The following is a 17261-nucleotide window of genomic DNA, read 5'->3' on the forward strand; positions in this document are numbered from 1 at the left end:
AGTATGCCACCACGCATGCGCACTGGTTTGTCATATTTATTTATGTAATTGTTGCAAATAAAAATTATCTATCTATCTATCTATCTATCTAATGACATATTGAGTAACATTGTCAGTGCTAGTTTTTATTTTCGTAGTGTATGTAACATTATAACACTGTCAGTACTAAAGTATGCCACCACGCATGCGCACTGGTTTTTCATATTTATTTATGTAATTGTTGCAAATAAAAAATTATCTATCTATCTATCTAATGACATATTGAGTAACATTGTCAGTGCTAGTTTTTATTTTCGTAGTGCATGTAACATTATAACATTGTCAGTGCTAAAGTATGCCACCACGCATGCGCACTGGTTTGTCATATTTATTTATGTAATTGTTGCAAATAAAAAATTATCTATCTATCTATCTATCTATCTAATGACATATTGAGTAACATTGTCAGTGCTAGTTTTTATTTTCGTAGTGTATGTAACATTATAACACTGTCAGTACTAAAGTATGCCACCACGCATGCGCACTGGTTTTTCATATTTATTTATGTAATTGTTGCAAATAAAAAATTATCTATCTATCTATCTATCTATCTAATGACATATTGAGTAACATTGTCAGTGCTAGTTTTTATTTTCGTAGTGCATGTAACATTATAACATTGTCAGTGCTAAAGTATGCCACCACGCATGCGCACTGGTTTGTCATATTTATTTATGTAATTGTTGCAAATAAAAAATTATCTATCTATCTATCCATCTGTCTAATGACATATTGAGTAACATTGTCAGTGCTAGTTTTTATTTTCGTAGTGCATGTAACATTATAACATTGTCAGTGCTAAAGTATGCCACCACGCATGCGCACTGGTTTGTCATATTTATTTATGTAATTGTTGCAAATAAAAAATTATCTATCTATCTATCTATCTATCTAATGACATATTGAGTAACATTGTCAGTGCTAGTTTTTATTTTCGTAGTGTATGTAACATTATAACACTGTCAGTACTAAAGTATGCCACCACGCATGCGCTCTGGTTTTTCATATTTATTTATGTAATTGTTGCAAATAAAAAATTATCTATCTATCTATCTATCTATCTAATGACATATTGAGTAACATTGTCAGTGCTAGTTTTTATTTTCGTAGTGCATGTAACATTATAACATTTTCAGTGCTAAAGTATGCCACCACGCATGCGCACTGGTTTGTCATATTTATTTATGTAATTGTTGCAAATAAAAAATTATCTATCTATCTATCCATCTGTCTAATGACATATTGAGTAACATTGTCAGTGCTAGTTTTTATTTTCGTAGTGCATGTAACATTATAACATTGTCAGTGCTAAAGTATGCCACCACGCATGCGCACTGGTTTGTCATATTTATTTATGTAATTGTTGCAAATAAAAAATTATCTATCTATCTATCTATCTATCTAATGACATATTGAGTAACATTGTCAGTGCTAGTTTTTATTTTCGTAGTGTATGTAACATTATAACACTGTCAGTACTAAAGTATGCCACCACGCATGCGCACTGGTTTTTCATATTTATTTATGTAATTGTTGCAAATAAAAAAATATCTATCTATCTATCTATCTATCTAATGACATATTGAGTAACATTGTCAGTGCTAGTTTTTATTTTCGTAGTGTATGTAACATTATAACACTGTCAGTGCTAAAGTATGCCACCACGCATGCGCACTGGTTTGTCATATTTATTTATGTAATTGCTGCAAATAAAAAATAATCTATCTACTCAGTAAATGCAAAAACGTGCTTTTCTTATATATTTTTTTATTATGGTAGAATGTACGCCAGTAATTAATATCATTGATGATGTTGGTTCTGTGGTGGTTTTGGTGAAATTAGGAAAGAACTGGTCTGTAGATTTTGGTAACGTTTATTTGATGTTGGTTTTATAAATTTACAACGTATCCAGAGGCAAAATTTCTTCTTTATCCTACCAAGAAATCAAAAGGGATGAACTAATTTGGCTTGCTAATATTTATGTAAGAATAAAGTTGCAGTTATTCAAGTTGAATAAACAGAGACTTCTGAATCATGCCATCACAGATTAAAAAATTGGCTGCATACTGATTATTTCATAAATACGATGAACAATAAAATCAACTCATTTACAAATAAAATGAAATGAAAGTATGGGAAAACTGTTTTAATATTTCAAGCAAGACATTGGAGAGAGAAAACGTTCTTTTCCCTAATTGTTACAAACCGACTATTTCGGCTTCACGTCTGGAAGACTTAATCAACGAAGAGGAAAACACACAAACTAACTAAAATAAAACAAAATATTTTTTGTTTAATTTTTTGTTTTGTTTTTCCTTTTATATATGTTCTATTTAATTTATTTTTGTTTCTTTTTCGTTTTTTTTCATTGCTGAAGATTTCTGGACGTGAAGCCGAAATGTTAGGACTTTTGATATTATTTGTGGAAAAAGTTTTTTTTTCACTGTATTGTTTTGAAATATTATACCCATTTCTCTATATTTTCATTTTGTTTTACTTGTACTGATCTTTCCATTTGGTTTAGAGATTTCCCTGAAAGTTGGTAATGGTATCATTGGATTTATGAGTTCTAGATCTATCTATTCACTGATCCAGGATTGTGATATTTGTTAAACTTTTTCTTAGAGACTTATCTAAGCTTGCTTGAAAAATTTACTGCTTTTGCATGCTCCTAAATAACCTTTTCAAAGTATTGTCCAGTCTAAAGAATATGCAAGATCTAATTCAGTTGACGAATGAACCTGAATCTCAGCCATTGACTGATAGAAAAGTATCCTCTTACATTGAATCCGAGGAACTGAAGAAAGAAAAATATAAAAAAAAACTAGCAATATGGAACGAAAATTCATTGATTCTCCCCCTCCCCCTGGAATTGACTAATTACGGAGGATTTTTTCTATGTTTTTGTTAATTTCTATAAAAATTAATCTGTTTACCCCCCCCCCTCTATCCTCTACTGGGTTTAACCAAGTAATGATGCTTCTGTTTAGTTCTCCAGGGGTTTGATATTGTCAGTTTCAAACCATACCAATTCTAACGTTTTAATTCGTTTCAGATATTGCTAGATATCAAAGAGTACTTTATGGCTAAGCCATCTCTGATTGATGTTAGTATTCCTGAAAGTTCAAAATTTACAGTATGTGGCGACATTCATGGTCAATTCTACGATTTGTTAAACATTTTTGATCTCAACGGCGTCCCATCAGAATCCAATCCATATGTAAGTATTCAATTAATGTGTGAACTTTGAGGATTTAGCATAAATAACATAGTTTAGGGAAACCTGATAGTTACGTCGTATACTGTCGTCGTGACGTCGTGACGTATGAAGTCGTAACGTAATGTGCAGAGAACAAAAAAAGACGGTAATTGGGAAATGTGATACGCTTTCAGGAGTTTGTAAATAAGCTAATGTTTATGGTGGATAACACATGGTTAATGTTGTTATTTGCCTAGTTGCCTATAATGTTTCAGTTGAAAAATTGTCGGATAACTATTTGTTGTTATCTTTTATGGATTACACCGAAGGAACTTAATATTAAGTAGATAAGTCGTATAAGGGATGTTCGAACTCACTAATAAATGTAGAGTAAAAAACACGAGATGTAGTGTAAAAAAAGCAGTTTTTGTAAGAGGGTTGAGTATTGAGGGGGGGGGCAAACAATTTGTGATCACTTAAATTGGTGTGCAGAGGAAGCTCAAAGCTCAAGAGGTGTCTTTTTGGAGGGGGGTGGAGAGAAATTTGGTATTCTTGTACTTACATCATCTATACAGATTACTCGTGGTAATCCAAATGTGGTACTTTGTTTTTGTGTTTTTTTTTTTTTTTTTAGAAAACTTCCCTCCTTTTCATGTGTTTACAAAGTCTAAAGATGCCAAGTAGAATTTCATCCACCTCTTCATCTTTCCTCAGTGTCTTTCAATGACTAAATAATCTGTGTTTTTATGCCCAAATAAATGTCAAAGAGACATGTAGCACGTTTGAGCCTCTCTGGCAAGGGAAGTTTATGAAGAGTGGTGAGAGAGGGTATGCAGGGAATCCTAAGATCTGCTTTCAGTTATTTGAGGCTACTATTTGCAAACACTAAAAAACATGAGATGCAGTGGAAAAAAGAAGGTTTTTGTTACAGGGTGGAGTATTGAGACGCGGGCTAAAAAATGTGTGATTACTTAAATTGGTGTGCAGAGGAAGCTCAAGAAGTGTGTTTTTGGAGGAGGGGGGGGTGAATTTTGTTATTTTTGTGCTTACATCATCTATACAGAAATGAGAACATTCAGAAGTTTTCAGAGCTTTAGCTCTTGCTAATGCCACCTCTAAATACTAACCAAAGTGATAAGCCACCTTAGACCACACACTGGTACACTGTCTTCCTCTCCGTCATCTTGCATAAAGCTCTTAAATTAGCCCCTCACGACAAATCTCCTGCTACATTAAGTCATTTCTTATTAATACTCTGAATTTATTATGACTGAATTGGCTATTTGTGACTATCAAGGGAATTTTGAAACATTCTTATCGGTTTTAAGGAACATGTTTACTTTTGAAAGCCCTCATGTTTATATTATCTACGTGTTTCTAATAAGTATACTTCTGAGAGAAATATTTTATTCACACGTGTCCGTGTCTGCTAGTTATTTAAGAAATGAGCTAGAAGTCCTTTGTGAAAATTTAAAACTTCGCCATTAAATCTTTGTTGTGTCTTAAAACACAACGCAATGTTTATTTCTCTGTGGCTGTTGGTTTGGTTGTTTTTAATAAGGTCCTTTGTCCTTTCATTAATTCTACATCTTACTTCTCTTAATTTTGTTTTGTTTAATTTTTCATTTTTAATAAATTTTTAATCGTCAACATTAAATTAACATGTATAATGATAAATATATAATAATGTATACACAAATAATAACAATAATAATTTATACTAGCTGTTGGTGTGGCGCTTCGCGCCATTGTAGTTGTGTCCCTGTGTCCCACCTGTGAATATAGATAAATACATATATATGTTTTTAACTACGTAAAACTTGCGAATATACAACATTCTTCGCTGTCCTATTGTCTGTGCATATAAATAGAATGTCAGGTTTACCGACTCTTGAACATGCAACATATATTTGTCCATTGGAAAATCAATCCGTATTCAGATCTATACCGCATTTTTCTAATGATTGCCCTTGAGCTTTGTTTATGTTGATTGCTAATCGAATCTTCCCTGTGTCCCCGTCGTCATTGATATATCCCCCCTGGCGTCCCCGTTGTAGTTGTGTCCCGTCGTAAGTTATATTTTCTGTGTCCCGGTGTCCCGGTCGTCATTTGAGTTTCTTGTTGAATGTTTAAGTTGAACGTTAAGTTTCAATATAAAACTAACTATTTCCCCTTAATTCTCCACAGAGTCTGCGCAAACAATCTTAATACCCTAATCGATACTAATTTGCTTACATTGTTATATATACTGATCCTATTGTTCTTTTTTTTTCGTGCTAGACTAAATAATTCATATTGCTTATACTACTACTACTACTAATAACTCACTGCAGCACCAAGCCGCCTGAGGCCAACACAGCTACGCACGCTCCTCCTCCAACCTAATCTATTTAAAGCCTCCCTCTTTACACCCTCCCAGGAAGTTCCCATTTCCTTTAAATCTTTATTTATGACATCCTCCCCAGACAAGGACGACCTGCTTTCCGTGTAGCCCCACACGGTTGGCCAAAAAGGACAATCTTCGGTAATCTGTCATCCTTCATCCGTAGAACGTGGCCTAGCCATCTGAACCTTTCTTTCATTATAGCCCTAGAAAGCGGAATTGAACCACATTTTTCGTACAACCTACTGTTTGAAACACGGTCAATCAGCCGGGTACCCAGAACAATCCGTAGGCAATTTCTCTCGAAAACATCTAGTAAATTTTCATCTGCTTTTCGGAGTGCCCATGCTTCAGAACCATATTTGACCACTATCATCACTTTAGCTTCCAATATTCTAATCTTGATTTGCAGACTTATCTTTCTATTCTTCCAAACTTTTTTTTAACTGTGAAAAAACACCCTGAGCCTTAGCTATTCTACTTTTAACATCTTCACTGCTCCCACCATCTTTACTAATAATACTACCAAGGTAACTGAAGCTCCCAACCTGATCAATCTTTTCGTTACCTAGTGTCACCTGTTCATCTTCACTTATTCCTAGCCTTAGTGACTTAGTCTTCTTAACATTAATTTTCAAGCCTATTTTAGCACCCTGAACTTGCAAAACCTCTAAAACTTTATTCATTTTGCTCACACTTTCATCTAATATGTTTAAATCATCAGCATAATCTAAGTCCAGGAGCGTTTTTCCTCCCCATTTGATTCCGTGGTCTCCAATTGCCTTTCCTGTGCTTCTTAAGACGAAGTCCATCAAAACGATCCATATAAAGGGGGAAAGAACACAACGCTGCTTAACTCCTGATTTAATACAAAACCAGTTGCTAACCTCATTTCCTACCTTAACCGCAGGGGTATTATTCTCGTACATAGCACAAATCACTTTAATGTATTTTTCTGGTATACCATATAACGATAAGACCTTTGTTAACGCTCTTCATCAACAGAATCGAAAGTTTGCTCATAATCGATAAAACTGAGGACCAAAGGCGTTTGACAACGAAGGGACTTATCAATTATTAACCTAAGAGTGAAAACTTGGTCGACACATCCTCTGCCTTTTCTAAAACCGCGTTGCTCTTCCCTTAAAACTTTGTCTACAGCATCTCTCAGTCTAAAAAGCATCATATTACTCAGTAATTTGCTACCTACAGAGACCAGACTATAGACTATATTGCTTATGGTCCTCACCAAGTTCGCTTCCAGGATATTTATTATTATTGGTTTTATTTAAATTTTTTATTTGAATAAAATTGAAATTGAAGGATTTACTTCTAGCCCTAGGAGCTGAATACCTTCCGTTTGAGAAATGTATTCTCCTATGCAATAAATCCTTTATCAATAAATTCCTTAATTGGCTACTTCAATAACAATACTGGAATACCAAACAAAAATACAAATACACAGATAAAACTATCAAGCTTTTTTTCGCTTACTTATCTAGTTTTTATTCGTAATTTGCCATGTAAATCTCCGGTTGATGGCAATTTTTTTGTTAGTTTTCTAAAATCTTGATCCACTGTATTGGATTTAAGAAAATGTTTACTGTACTTTCAAAAGCCAAAATAAAATTTCTGCATGTAGAAGAGGGATGCATATCCTATTTGAAAAGATTCACATTAAACATAGTTGCTCCAGCCTTCTGTTTGTAATGAAGCAAGTTATAATCTTTAGGTTTAAGTGAATGATCCACAAATTCTTGGTAAAAATTTTCCGCTTGAGGCTCAACTACGTGTCTAAAATTGGAGATTCTGACGTTCCTTAGAGAAGAGATTTTTACCGCCATACTAGCCAGATTATCAGCCAACTTGTATACATAGCCTACATTTTAAATTCAGTACGCTCTATCCAATAGTTTAAGTGGTTTTTTCTTTGTCTTATATGGCTCTCAAGATGCATGGAAGTGTCTGTTTCTCCTCAACATTCATTACATCTCATTCTCTCTCTCGTAGAAAAAAAATTATAAAATGGAGCTTGTTATAACCACTTTATTTTGCCAAAGGTTTTAATCCTGAAAAACTTTGGTAAAGGTTAAGAATAGCAGCTCTCCGGAAGAAGACATGCTAGAACACAAAAAGAAGCAAGCTTAGATTGATGGTTTTATGTTATTTTTTCATGATATTGTCCGCTTTATTGACAATTCATTTCCCCCGTCCAATGGTCGTATATAGGCTAAATAAAAATTTAACATAAAAAATTCTGAATATTTTACTTCATAATATGCAGCAAGTATCAATTAATCACAAAAACACCTTCTTCTTCTTTTGAAAAACAGCACCTGGAATCCACAATAGACTCCTTTTGATTTCTAGGATAACACAGAACATAATAACGCAGAGCTAAAGGAAAAGAAGATATAATTGGATGGCTTGTGGGAAGTAGGAGTACTCGAGCTGCTTGTTCCCAGCAATTTAGGGGTTATAGGCCGGCTGGTACCTATACGGCTTTTTCTACTCGCTCCCCTTTTTTCGATTTTCATCCATGTTTCTTTGTCATTTTTTTAATAACATAATTGTGTTGCTAGAGCAACACTTTGGTTTTGTCGTGTTTTTTTTCCTAGCACCCCGATTTCAGCTTATTCCTAGAAAGTGGTAAGGGTCTAACCTCTGCGGTTTTTACTGAAAGCGTGGACCTTAGACCGAATTGATGAATATGACTTTGTATTTTGGAAAGCTTCGTAGAACTCTTGTCTGGGGCCAAAAAGGATGGTTTTTGTTTGTCTTTGAGCCAGAGCCTATAGTGTGTGAAGTGACTTATAGTTTTATAGCCTATGTTAGAGAGAACTATCTGAAGTTATGCAGTCAAACTTTCGTTTCATCAAGCCATGTTTCTACTTTCGAGTGGAAAGCTTCGTTCTAGCAGGCAAGCACCAGTTTCAAATTGAAGATGGACTAAAATCTGTGAGTGTTAAATATATGCGGTAGTTTCTCGGCCCCACAGCCAATATATCTTCTTTGTGTGATAGATAGAAAAATCTACAGAAACAGGAAAGTGCGTACCGAAAGTGCTGCCGTCTATTGTTTCTATCCATTTCTGTTCGTGATTTCGGCTGAGTTTATCATTCGGTTTTTCGCACTTGGGATTGCGGTAGAGAATTGGTATCAGATATGCCTCTTAAAATTTAAAAGTTCTCTCATTGCTAAAGAAATTAGAGTTTATCCTTTAGATACGTTAGAAACTATACGTTAGAAACTTGGCCTACGGCAAAAAAGTCAACTTTTGAATTAATACAGATAATTTTTTTTCGGCGGCCGTCGATAGCTCTTGATGAGCTGATCAAAGTATATGTCATCCATTTCTTGGTAGAAAAATTCCTTCAAGACATATACCAGTTTGAAAGTTTAAAGGGGTTGACAACTTCAGTAGTAAGGTACGCACTGAAGCCAAAAATAGGCCGATACAGAAATGGTATCAGATATGCCTCTTAAACTTTCAAATTTCTCTCATTGACAAAGAAATTAGAGCTTATCCATTGCTCCTTTCTAAGTGGTGACGTTAGAAACTTGGCCTACGGCAAAAAAGTCAACTTTTGAACTAAGACAGATAGATTTTTTCGACGGCAGTCGATAGCTCTTGATGAGCTGATCAAAGTATATGTCATCCTTTTTTGGTAGAAAAGTTCCCAGTTTCAAAGTTTAAAGGGGTTGACAACTTCAGTAGTAATGTAGACACTGAAACCAAAAATAGGCCGATACAAATTGTGAGACATATAGGGGAGTTTTAAGCAACAGACGGCTGTTAGCTCATAATCATCTTTGGCAATGAGGGGTTAGCAAGTTTTGCTAGTTGGTGTATTGTTTCCAGTGTATTTGATGGTAAGACCAATTTGGTTCCAGTGGTGAGACATGTATAGGACTTGTACATATTAACAACTTTAACGTTTAATCGAAGCGAGAAAACAAAACCAAAGTGTTGCTCTCGTAACACTTTACTCGGCGAAGCCGAACAAAGGTTGCCGCAATACTTCACGTTGCCCATGCAACGTAGATCTAGGTTTGTTTGATTCTATCTGACATACAGCTGTCAGATCTGAAAAATGACGATTTTTGCCAGACAGAATTGCTGCAATTGCTACGGAACATTTATAAATACACATTGCAAATCTTTTGGTCTAATAGCACCATTTTTCAAGTCTGATAACTGTGTTTCAAATAAAACCAAATTAAATTGTAATATTAAAAAATAATTTAGAAACATGGATGAAAATCTGAAAAAAGTGTTTTTGTAATTAATTGAAACTTGCTGCATATTATAAAGCAATAAATTCATCTTTACTTTATTATATAGCATAGGGCTATACAAGACCATTAAAGGGGATAGGTTGGAGATGAATTGTCGAAACGCGAGCAAAACCATAAAAATGAACCCATGATTTGCAATTTAAAAACGTCTTCTTTTTTTTATTCTAGAACATCTTCTTCTAGAGAGCCGTTATTCCTAACCTTTGCGAAACATTTTTTCATCTAAAAAACAATTGAAAACCCCAAAACATGCTTTTAAAAAAAAATTTCTTCTCTCATGTAAAATCAATGCCTTGTAACCAATGCTGTATCCAGGAGGTTTGAACTCCAATGAAATGTTTGTCCGATTCGAAAACCGTAACAAAACGAATATAGACAAATTCTGATATTTTTTAATGTTTTTTACCCCCCGCCCCCTCGAAAAAAACTCTGGATATTGCTGAGCTTGTAGCATAGGACCTTTGGATAACCCTGTGAAACTACATTTTCACAAAATTTTGGATGTATTTTTTTTTTTTTTTTTTGGGGGGGGGGGGGGGGTTCCAGTCTTTAATAAACTCGACATTTGTAGTTTTGTTCTGCCAAAGACAGATATTTCGTATGTTTAATTTCCAGATTTATATTTTCTGGGGGGAGGGAGGGATTAAATCCCAGATACTTTCCAGGAAACACCAACACAGGGTCCTGAGCTAGACTAGGTTGGGGTCCTTGGGATCCTTTTGCTGTTTTTTGTCTTTAAATATAATCTGGTATACATGTAAAAGCGTTTCTTATCTTTATGTGGACTCCCTCATGCAAAGGAGTGTCTTTTATCTGTCACTTTGACTTTGTTTCTTTTTTAGTCTTTTTTTTCTGCCCTCATTTCTATCTAACCGTAACCTTGCCATAACCTAACTTACTATACTTTACCAAAACCTTACTATTTCTAACTTACCATAATCAATAATCTATTCTTTTTCTTCGTTTTATTCAAAGTTAGTTATGACGACGTTTACCCCCTTCTCTTTCTTTGAATAAGCGAAGAAGAAAAATAAGCAATTTTTTTTTTCATAAATTTCCCCTCAATATATTAAAAATAACTTTTCGCATGCTGATCAATAGTCTGCTTTGCGCACATACCGTTCTTCTGATTTATTGCCGGGAGTGTAATACGTGGTTAGGGGAAAATCATCCGACACTTCCCGTGTTTTTACCCCAGATTTCTCCAGATACCCGTTTAGAGCTGGGTTAACTCTGGCTGAGCTTACATAATCACACCATTAACCCCCCTTAGAAACAAATAACCAGCAGCACCAAGACCCGAACCCCTCTTCTCAGGATTTCAATTTTAGTGCTCCAACCACTCGGCTAGGTTGAGTATATAATTGACCTGTTTTGTTCTCTTCATTCTTTTTATACTGTTTTACTGCTTTCTTTTATCTCTTTTTGATTAGGCTATTAATACTGTAATGACAAGACAGAAAAGGGGCAGACCTTGAAAAAATTGCAAAGAAATGATTTTATGTGGTCCGATGTAAAATAATCTGCTCATTAACATATAAAACATCTGTATCACGAGCCCTAGGTGAAATGGGTCAAATTCACCCTTGAAGTCCCTAGATGGGGGCAAAAGGTAAAGGTAATTATGTGATAACACGTACAAAGAAGATATTTTCTGTGGGGCTAATTGGATCCTAGATAAAGAAAATAGTGGTAAAAATGGTGTATCACGAGGACAAGAGGATTGGTTTTGAAATCCCTCCTTAGTATTTGAACTGAAAGGGGTTGTCTCCGAAAAAAGCTGTATTCTATTTTAGCGAGTAAGCTGTTCTTTTAAGGGTGTTTTGGTTGTAGATACCAAAAAAGGAAAGAAAGGACTTGAAACCAGCAAAAACTGGTACATACACTATTGAGTGGCATGAAAAATCAAGAATCGTAACAATTAAAAAAAGGCCGCTTCTGTCGTCTGATATATCGTCTCTTCTGTCTTCTGGCGACTGGTAAACGTGATAGATTTCGATACCATACTTGTCAATTCTCCCCGGAAAGTGCGGAAGGGGGGAGGATACAAGTCGCGAAAATTGTTGGAAGAAATATCTTTTGTAGAGCTATCGGAGTCATTTTAAAAAACGGAAAGCAATATGAAACTAGTCGAATAAATTTAATATGTGCAACTGGCTCATTGACTAGCCTTCATCTTCGTAATTAGACTTCCCACTACTACGATTTCTATGTACAAGCCTCCTGAATAATTTCAGAATGTCTAAAAGTCTGAATGAACAGGAGATCTCTTACTCAAATGCTGAAGCGAATAAGTTTAAAAAATAAGTAGTATGCAACCATCAAGCCTTAATGTTCGAAGTTAGACTTCCCACTACTACGATTTCGATGTACTAGCTTCCTGAATAATTTCAGAATTTTTAAAAGTCTGAATGAACAGGAGATCTCTTCCTCAAATGCTGAAGGGTATAAGTTTGAAAAATAAGTAGTATGCAACCATCAGACCTTCATGTTCGAATTAGACTTCCCACTACTACGATTTCCATGTACTTGTCTCCTGAATAATTTCAGAATTTTTAATAGTCTGAATGAACAGGAGATCTGTTCCTCTAATGCTGAAGTGTATAAGTTTAAAAAATAAGTAGTATGCATCCATCAAGCCTTTATTTTCGAAATGAGACTTCCCAGTACTACGGTTTCCATGTACTTGCTTCCTGAATAATTTCAGAATTTTTAATAGTCTGAATGAACAGGAAATCTGTTCCTCAAATGCTGAAGTGTATAAGTTTAAAAAATAAGTAGTATGCAACCATCAAGCCTTAATGTTCGAAATTAGACTTCCCACTACTACGATTTCCATGTACTAGCTTCCTGAATAATTTCAGAATTTTTAAAAGTCTGAATGAACAGGAGATCTCTTCCTCAAATGCTGAAGTGTATAAGTTTGAAAAATAAGTAGTATGCAACCATCAGACCTTCATGTTCGAAATTAGACTTCCCACTACTACGATTTCCATGTACTTGTCTCCTGAATAATTTCAGAATTTTTAATAGTCTGAATGAACAGGAGATCTGTTCCTCAAATGCTGAAGTGTATAAGTTTAAAAAATAAGTAGTATGCATCCATCAAGCCTTTATTTTCGAAATGAGACTTCCCAGTACTACGGTTTCCATGTACTTGCTTCCTGAATAATTTCAGAATTTTTAATAGTCTGAATGAACAGGAAATCTGTCCCTCAAATGCTGAAGTGTATAAGCTTAAAAAATAAGTAGTATGCAACCATCAAGCCTTAATGTTCGAAATTAGACTTCCCACTACTACGATTTCCATGTACTAGCTTCCTGAATAATTTCAGAATTTTTAATAGTCTGAATGAACAGGAGATCTGTTCCTCAAATGCTGAAGTGTATAAGTTTAAAAAATAAGTAGTATGCAACCATCAAGCCTTAATGTTCGAAATTAGACTTCCCACTACTACGATTTCCATGTACTAGCTTCCTGAATAATTTCAGAATTTTTAAAAGTCTGAATGAACAGGAGATCTCTTCCTCAAATGCTGAAGTGTATAAGTTTAAAAAATAAGTAGTATGCAACCATCAGACCTTCATGTTCGAATTAGACTTCCCAGTACTACGGTTTCCATGTACTTGCTTCCTGAATAATTTCAGAATTTTTAATAGTCTGAATGAACAGGAAATCTGTTCCTCAAATGCTGAAGTGTGTAAGCTTAAAAAATAAGTAGTATGCATCCATCAAGCCTTTATTTTCGAAATTAGACTTCCCACTACTACGGTTTCCATGTACTAGCTTCCTGAATAATTTCAGAATTTTTAATAGTCTGAATGAACAGGAGATCTGTTCCTCAAATGCTGAAGTGTATAAGTTTAAAAGATATGCAGTATGCAACCATCAAGCAGATACCTAGTTCAATATGAATGAGTTTGTTCAGCTTATGTCTGACAATGCAAATCGTGATGTTTGCACTTTAGATGCCATGGTTGCTTTTCATGGTTTAGCTTTCATTGTAGCAATAACCCAGCCTCAATTAAAAATAATGTGAGTTTTCTGAGGATAGAATAACAGCAGCTGATATTTTACAATAAATCATTTTTTAATTCACTGCCTTTTCATTTATATTGGACACGAAAATATATTAAAACAAATAAAGGTTTTAATTAGATTATGAAAAAAACATTATAGTGCAAAGACAATGTGACATTCTGATTATTTTGGCTTCACATCCGGAAGCCTTTATCAGCGAAAAAAAAACAGCCCAAATAAAATGTATAAAAACAACAATAAAACGCTATACAAAAAAAAACCCACAACGGAAAAAAACAAAAGGTAAAGAAAAATCATTAAACAAAATCCAATATGGTAGAGCCAAAATACAAAACACAAGGCTAGCAAAGCAAGGTGTCTGCTATATGCTTACTATTACACGTCCGAATTATCTCCTGATACGGAATTCTATTACAAGGAAACAATCTTCTTCCTTAGAAAATCTACGTATATCCTGGGTCGAAATAAAAAACAGGTTAAAGAACTTGGAAATTTTAATGAATCTTTTGCATTGCTAATTTGACACAAATTGCTGCCTTTTTTAAGTTTATTTGTAACTCAACCAGCATCGTTGACCGTGCATCTTGAGAGCTCCCTAGATTTGGAGACGAGAAACTGCGTGGTGGTGTATCCTTACCTACAGATGAACGTAATCCATAAAAAATAAAACTGAGTTGATTCGTTGTGGCTTAAAAAAATTATGTAGCCTGGTGTATAATCCCTTTTATGCTATTATTAAGATGGGCTAATGCATTTTTGTGTAGGGATGGGGGGTGCCTCAAGTCTTAAAATGTGCTTTTTTATGCCTAATTGTTCCAACCTTCAGTACGCCTTCTGATAGACGTAGAAGGAGGTGCGAAGGGAAGAAGGCTAGAAATGGATCTCTAGATTCTCTTCATTATCAGGAATAGTTTTGAATAATCTTGTAATATAGGTGTTTTATATTGCTTTACATGCTTTGCATATATCAGTTTGTCATTTTACTTTGGCATCTGATTATTTAACTATGTTTTCTTTTTTAGCTTTTTAATGGTGACTTTGTTGATCGAGGCTCTTTTAGCGTTGAATGTATTTTTGTCTTGTTTGGATTTAAGCTTCTTTACCCAGATCATTTTTTCATGGCACGAGGTGAGTCTATTTATTTACCTTTCTTCCCATTCTCATAAAATTTAACTGTTTCTTTTCGAAGCTGCCTCGCCCCTGCACACATTTCTGTGCAAGTAACAGATAGATGTATTTTCGTCTTATTTAGTTTAAGCTATTTAGCCAACCTGTTTTTTCATGACATGATATGGGTACGGGTGATGCATTAATGAACTCAAAGATGAGCCAATATGTCATTTGAATAACTCTGGCAAAAGATAAGCAGCTTGCAAGCGATGGTTTATTTTACTTATAGGAAATGACATCATAGAGTACGAGGGGGTATCAGCAACATAAAGAAATCGTAAAAGCGATCTCATGCACAGAGTTTCTGGAATAAGTATTTATGCTCCCTGGTCTCTGTAGCGGAACTCGTTACAGATGCAATACTGCCTGGGTTTTTGACCTGGCTTGTTGTGTTCGCCTTCAGTGAGTGTGTTTTTAAGCACTAATGTGTTATTGTTGTTTTTTTGAATGCAAGCCTGAGCAAACAACATGCAGCTCTAAAATGTTGTTTTCAACTCAGCAAAATGCTGCTGAAACTGTTGTTTTGTCGAATTCAGCTTATAAGGAGAATGCTGTGGGCAAAGATCGAGTGTACAAGACTGTTGCTTGTTTTCAAAAATGACACATGTTGATTTAAGACAAACATCGTTATAGTCGATCAACTGCCCGACATGACAAAACCGTTGAAAAAATTTGAGACTTTGTGCTTACAGACTGCTGTTGAAAGAAGAGATCAACTGTCACAGATTAGTCAGACAATTTGTAGCTCGGTTCAGCGATTTTCAATTCAATATTTTAACGCAAAAGGGTTGCCACTAAATTTGCTCTTCGTACTTTGACTATAAAAATAATTAAGATTCAAAACTATACCCTTTGAATCAACCCATAACTGTTGCCAAAGGTAATTGCACCGTGCTATCGGTAGAACCCAAAACCAGAGCAACAGTCAAGCCAATAAAAGAAGTCAACCTCAGCTTTTCCAAAGAAATGTTAATTCAAATACAAATGAAAACAACTTTAATTTGTTTTCGTGATGCCGAAGGTATTTTGCATCCAGAGTTTGTTCCTTTAGATCAAGCTGATAATTAATCAGCTTTTGGTTGGAAATATTGAGAAGATTGCACACGAGTCTTTGCAAGAACAAAAAAAAAAATTGTGATAGGTATTAATGTGTTTCCTCAAAACAATGCAAGAATACACACAGTCATGACTGTTTGTTAGTTTTTGGCAAGGAATGCCATTATTCTTCTGGCCCACGCAACTTACTCGCATGGTATGATTCCGACTGACTTATTTTCATATCCACCTATGGTAAGAGTCATGGGAAAATGCTTATTTGACAATATTGAAGACATCGAGAATTAACGAAGGAGGAGGAGCTATCCACCATTTCTTAAGATGACAAAAATGTTTTGAATTCTGGAAGCACCGCTGGGACAAATGTATTAATCGTATTAGAGGGTATTTTGAATAGAATACAGTTGTTCTGGAAAAAAGTTAAAAATATTGGCTTGACACAATAATTGTGGTTAGTCTTGGGTTTCTTGAAATGCCATGCCCGGGTATACTTGCTAATATGCGTATTGTACTTATTAATTTTCTACCCAATCACAGCACGGTGTATCATTTTAACAATCCTTTATAAGGTGTTGACGTCTATATATACTTCTGTAAATAAGCACAGCAGAAATTTGTAAGTAAAGCTATGAAAAATGGCTGTCCGTAGATTAAGAAATCGCAAATTTTCAGTTAATTCTCAGCTGTGTTGAAGGACTCATGATATATCCTATTTCTCTGATGATGAATACATGAAATGATGGGAAGAACTTTTTTCTCTAAGATATTTGCTCATATTTGTCCTGTTATGCGCTTCGAAGTATAGGAGGGGAGAGGTGATAAAAAGCATACTTTTGCAACAAGAAGGCCCAGCTTAAAGACAACTAGCCTGCTTAACCAGCCAAGATTTTAGATAGTTTAATATCTTTATTTTTGATTTTGATTTTTCATTTTACATTGGAACTTTATTTTTGGGAAGAGTGAATCCCTGAACAGGGGTTGAGTGGAGCGTAGGCCTGCGAAACTTTGCTGACTTCAGGTGGCTTTGAAATGTGAATGACATGTTGGAAATATCAGTAGTAGTTTCTAAGTCT

The 17261-nt window shown here is 34.8% G+C and overlaps 1 protein-coding gene across 3 annotated transcripts in view; it reads left to right on the forward strand.

The window, feature by feature from the left end:
- The window catches only part of LOC136025322 (serine/threonine-protein phosphatase 5-like), a 132591-nt gene that overhangs the window by 34955 nt on the left and 80375 nt on the right, over positions 1–17261 (forward strand). For all 3 annotated transcript variants that reach the window (XM_065701231.1, XM_065701232.1, XM_065701233.1), the window contains exons 5-6: positions 3095–3259; positions 14985–15090. In XM_065701231.1, coding sequence (XP_065557303.1) covers positions 3095–3259; positions 14985–15090 — 271 coding nt within the window. The remainder of the gene's footprint in view (positions 1–3094; positions 3260–14984; positions 15091–17261) is intronic.

The sequence above is a fragment of the Artemia franciscana genome, chromosome 3 (genome assembly GCF_032884065.1).
Source record: "Artemia franciscana chromosome 3, ASM3288406v1, whole genome shotgun sequence".
Taxonomy (NCBI): domain Eukaryota; kingdom Metazoa; phylum Arthropoda; class Branchiopoda; order Anostraca; family Artemiidae; genus Artemia; species Artemia franciscana.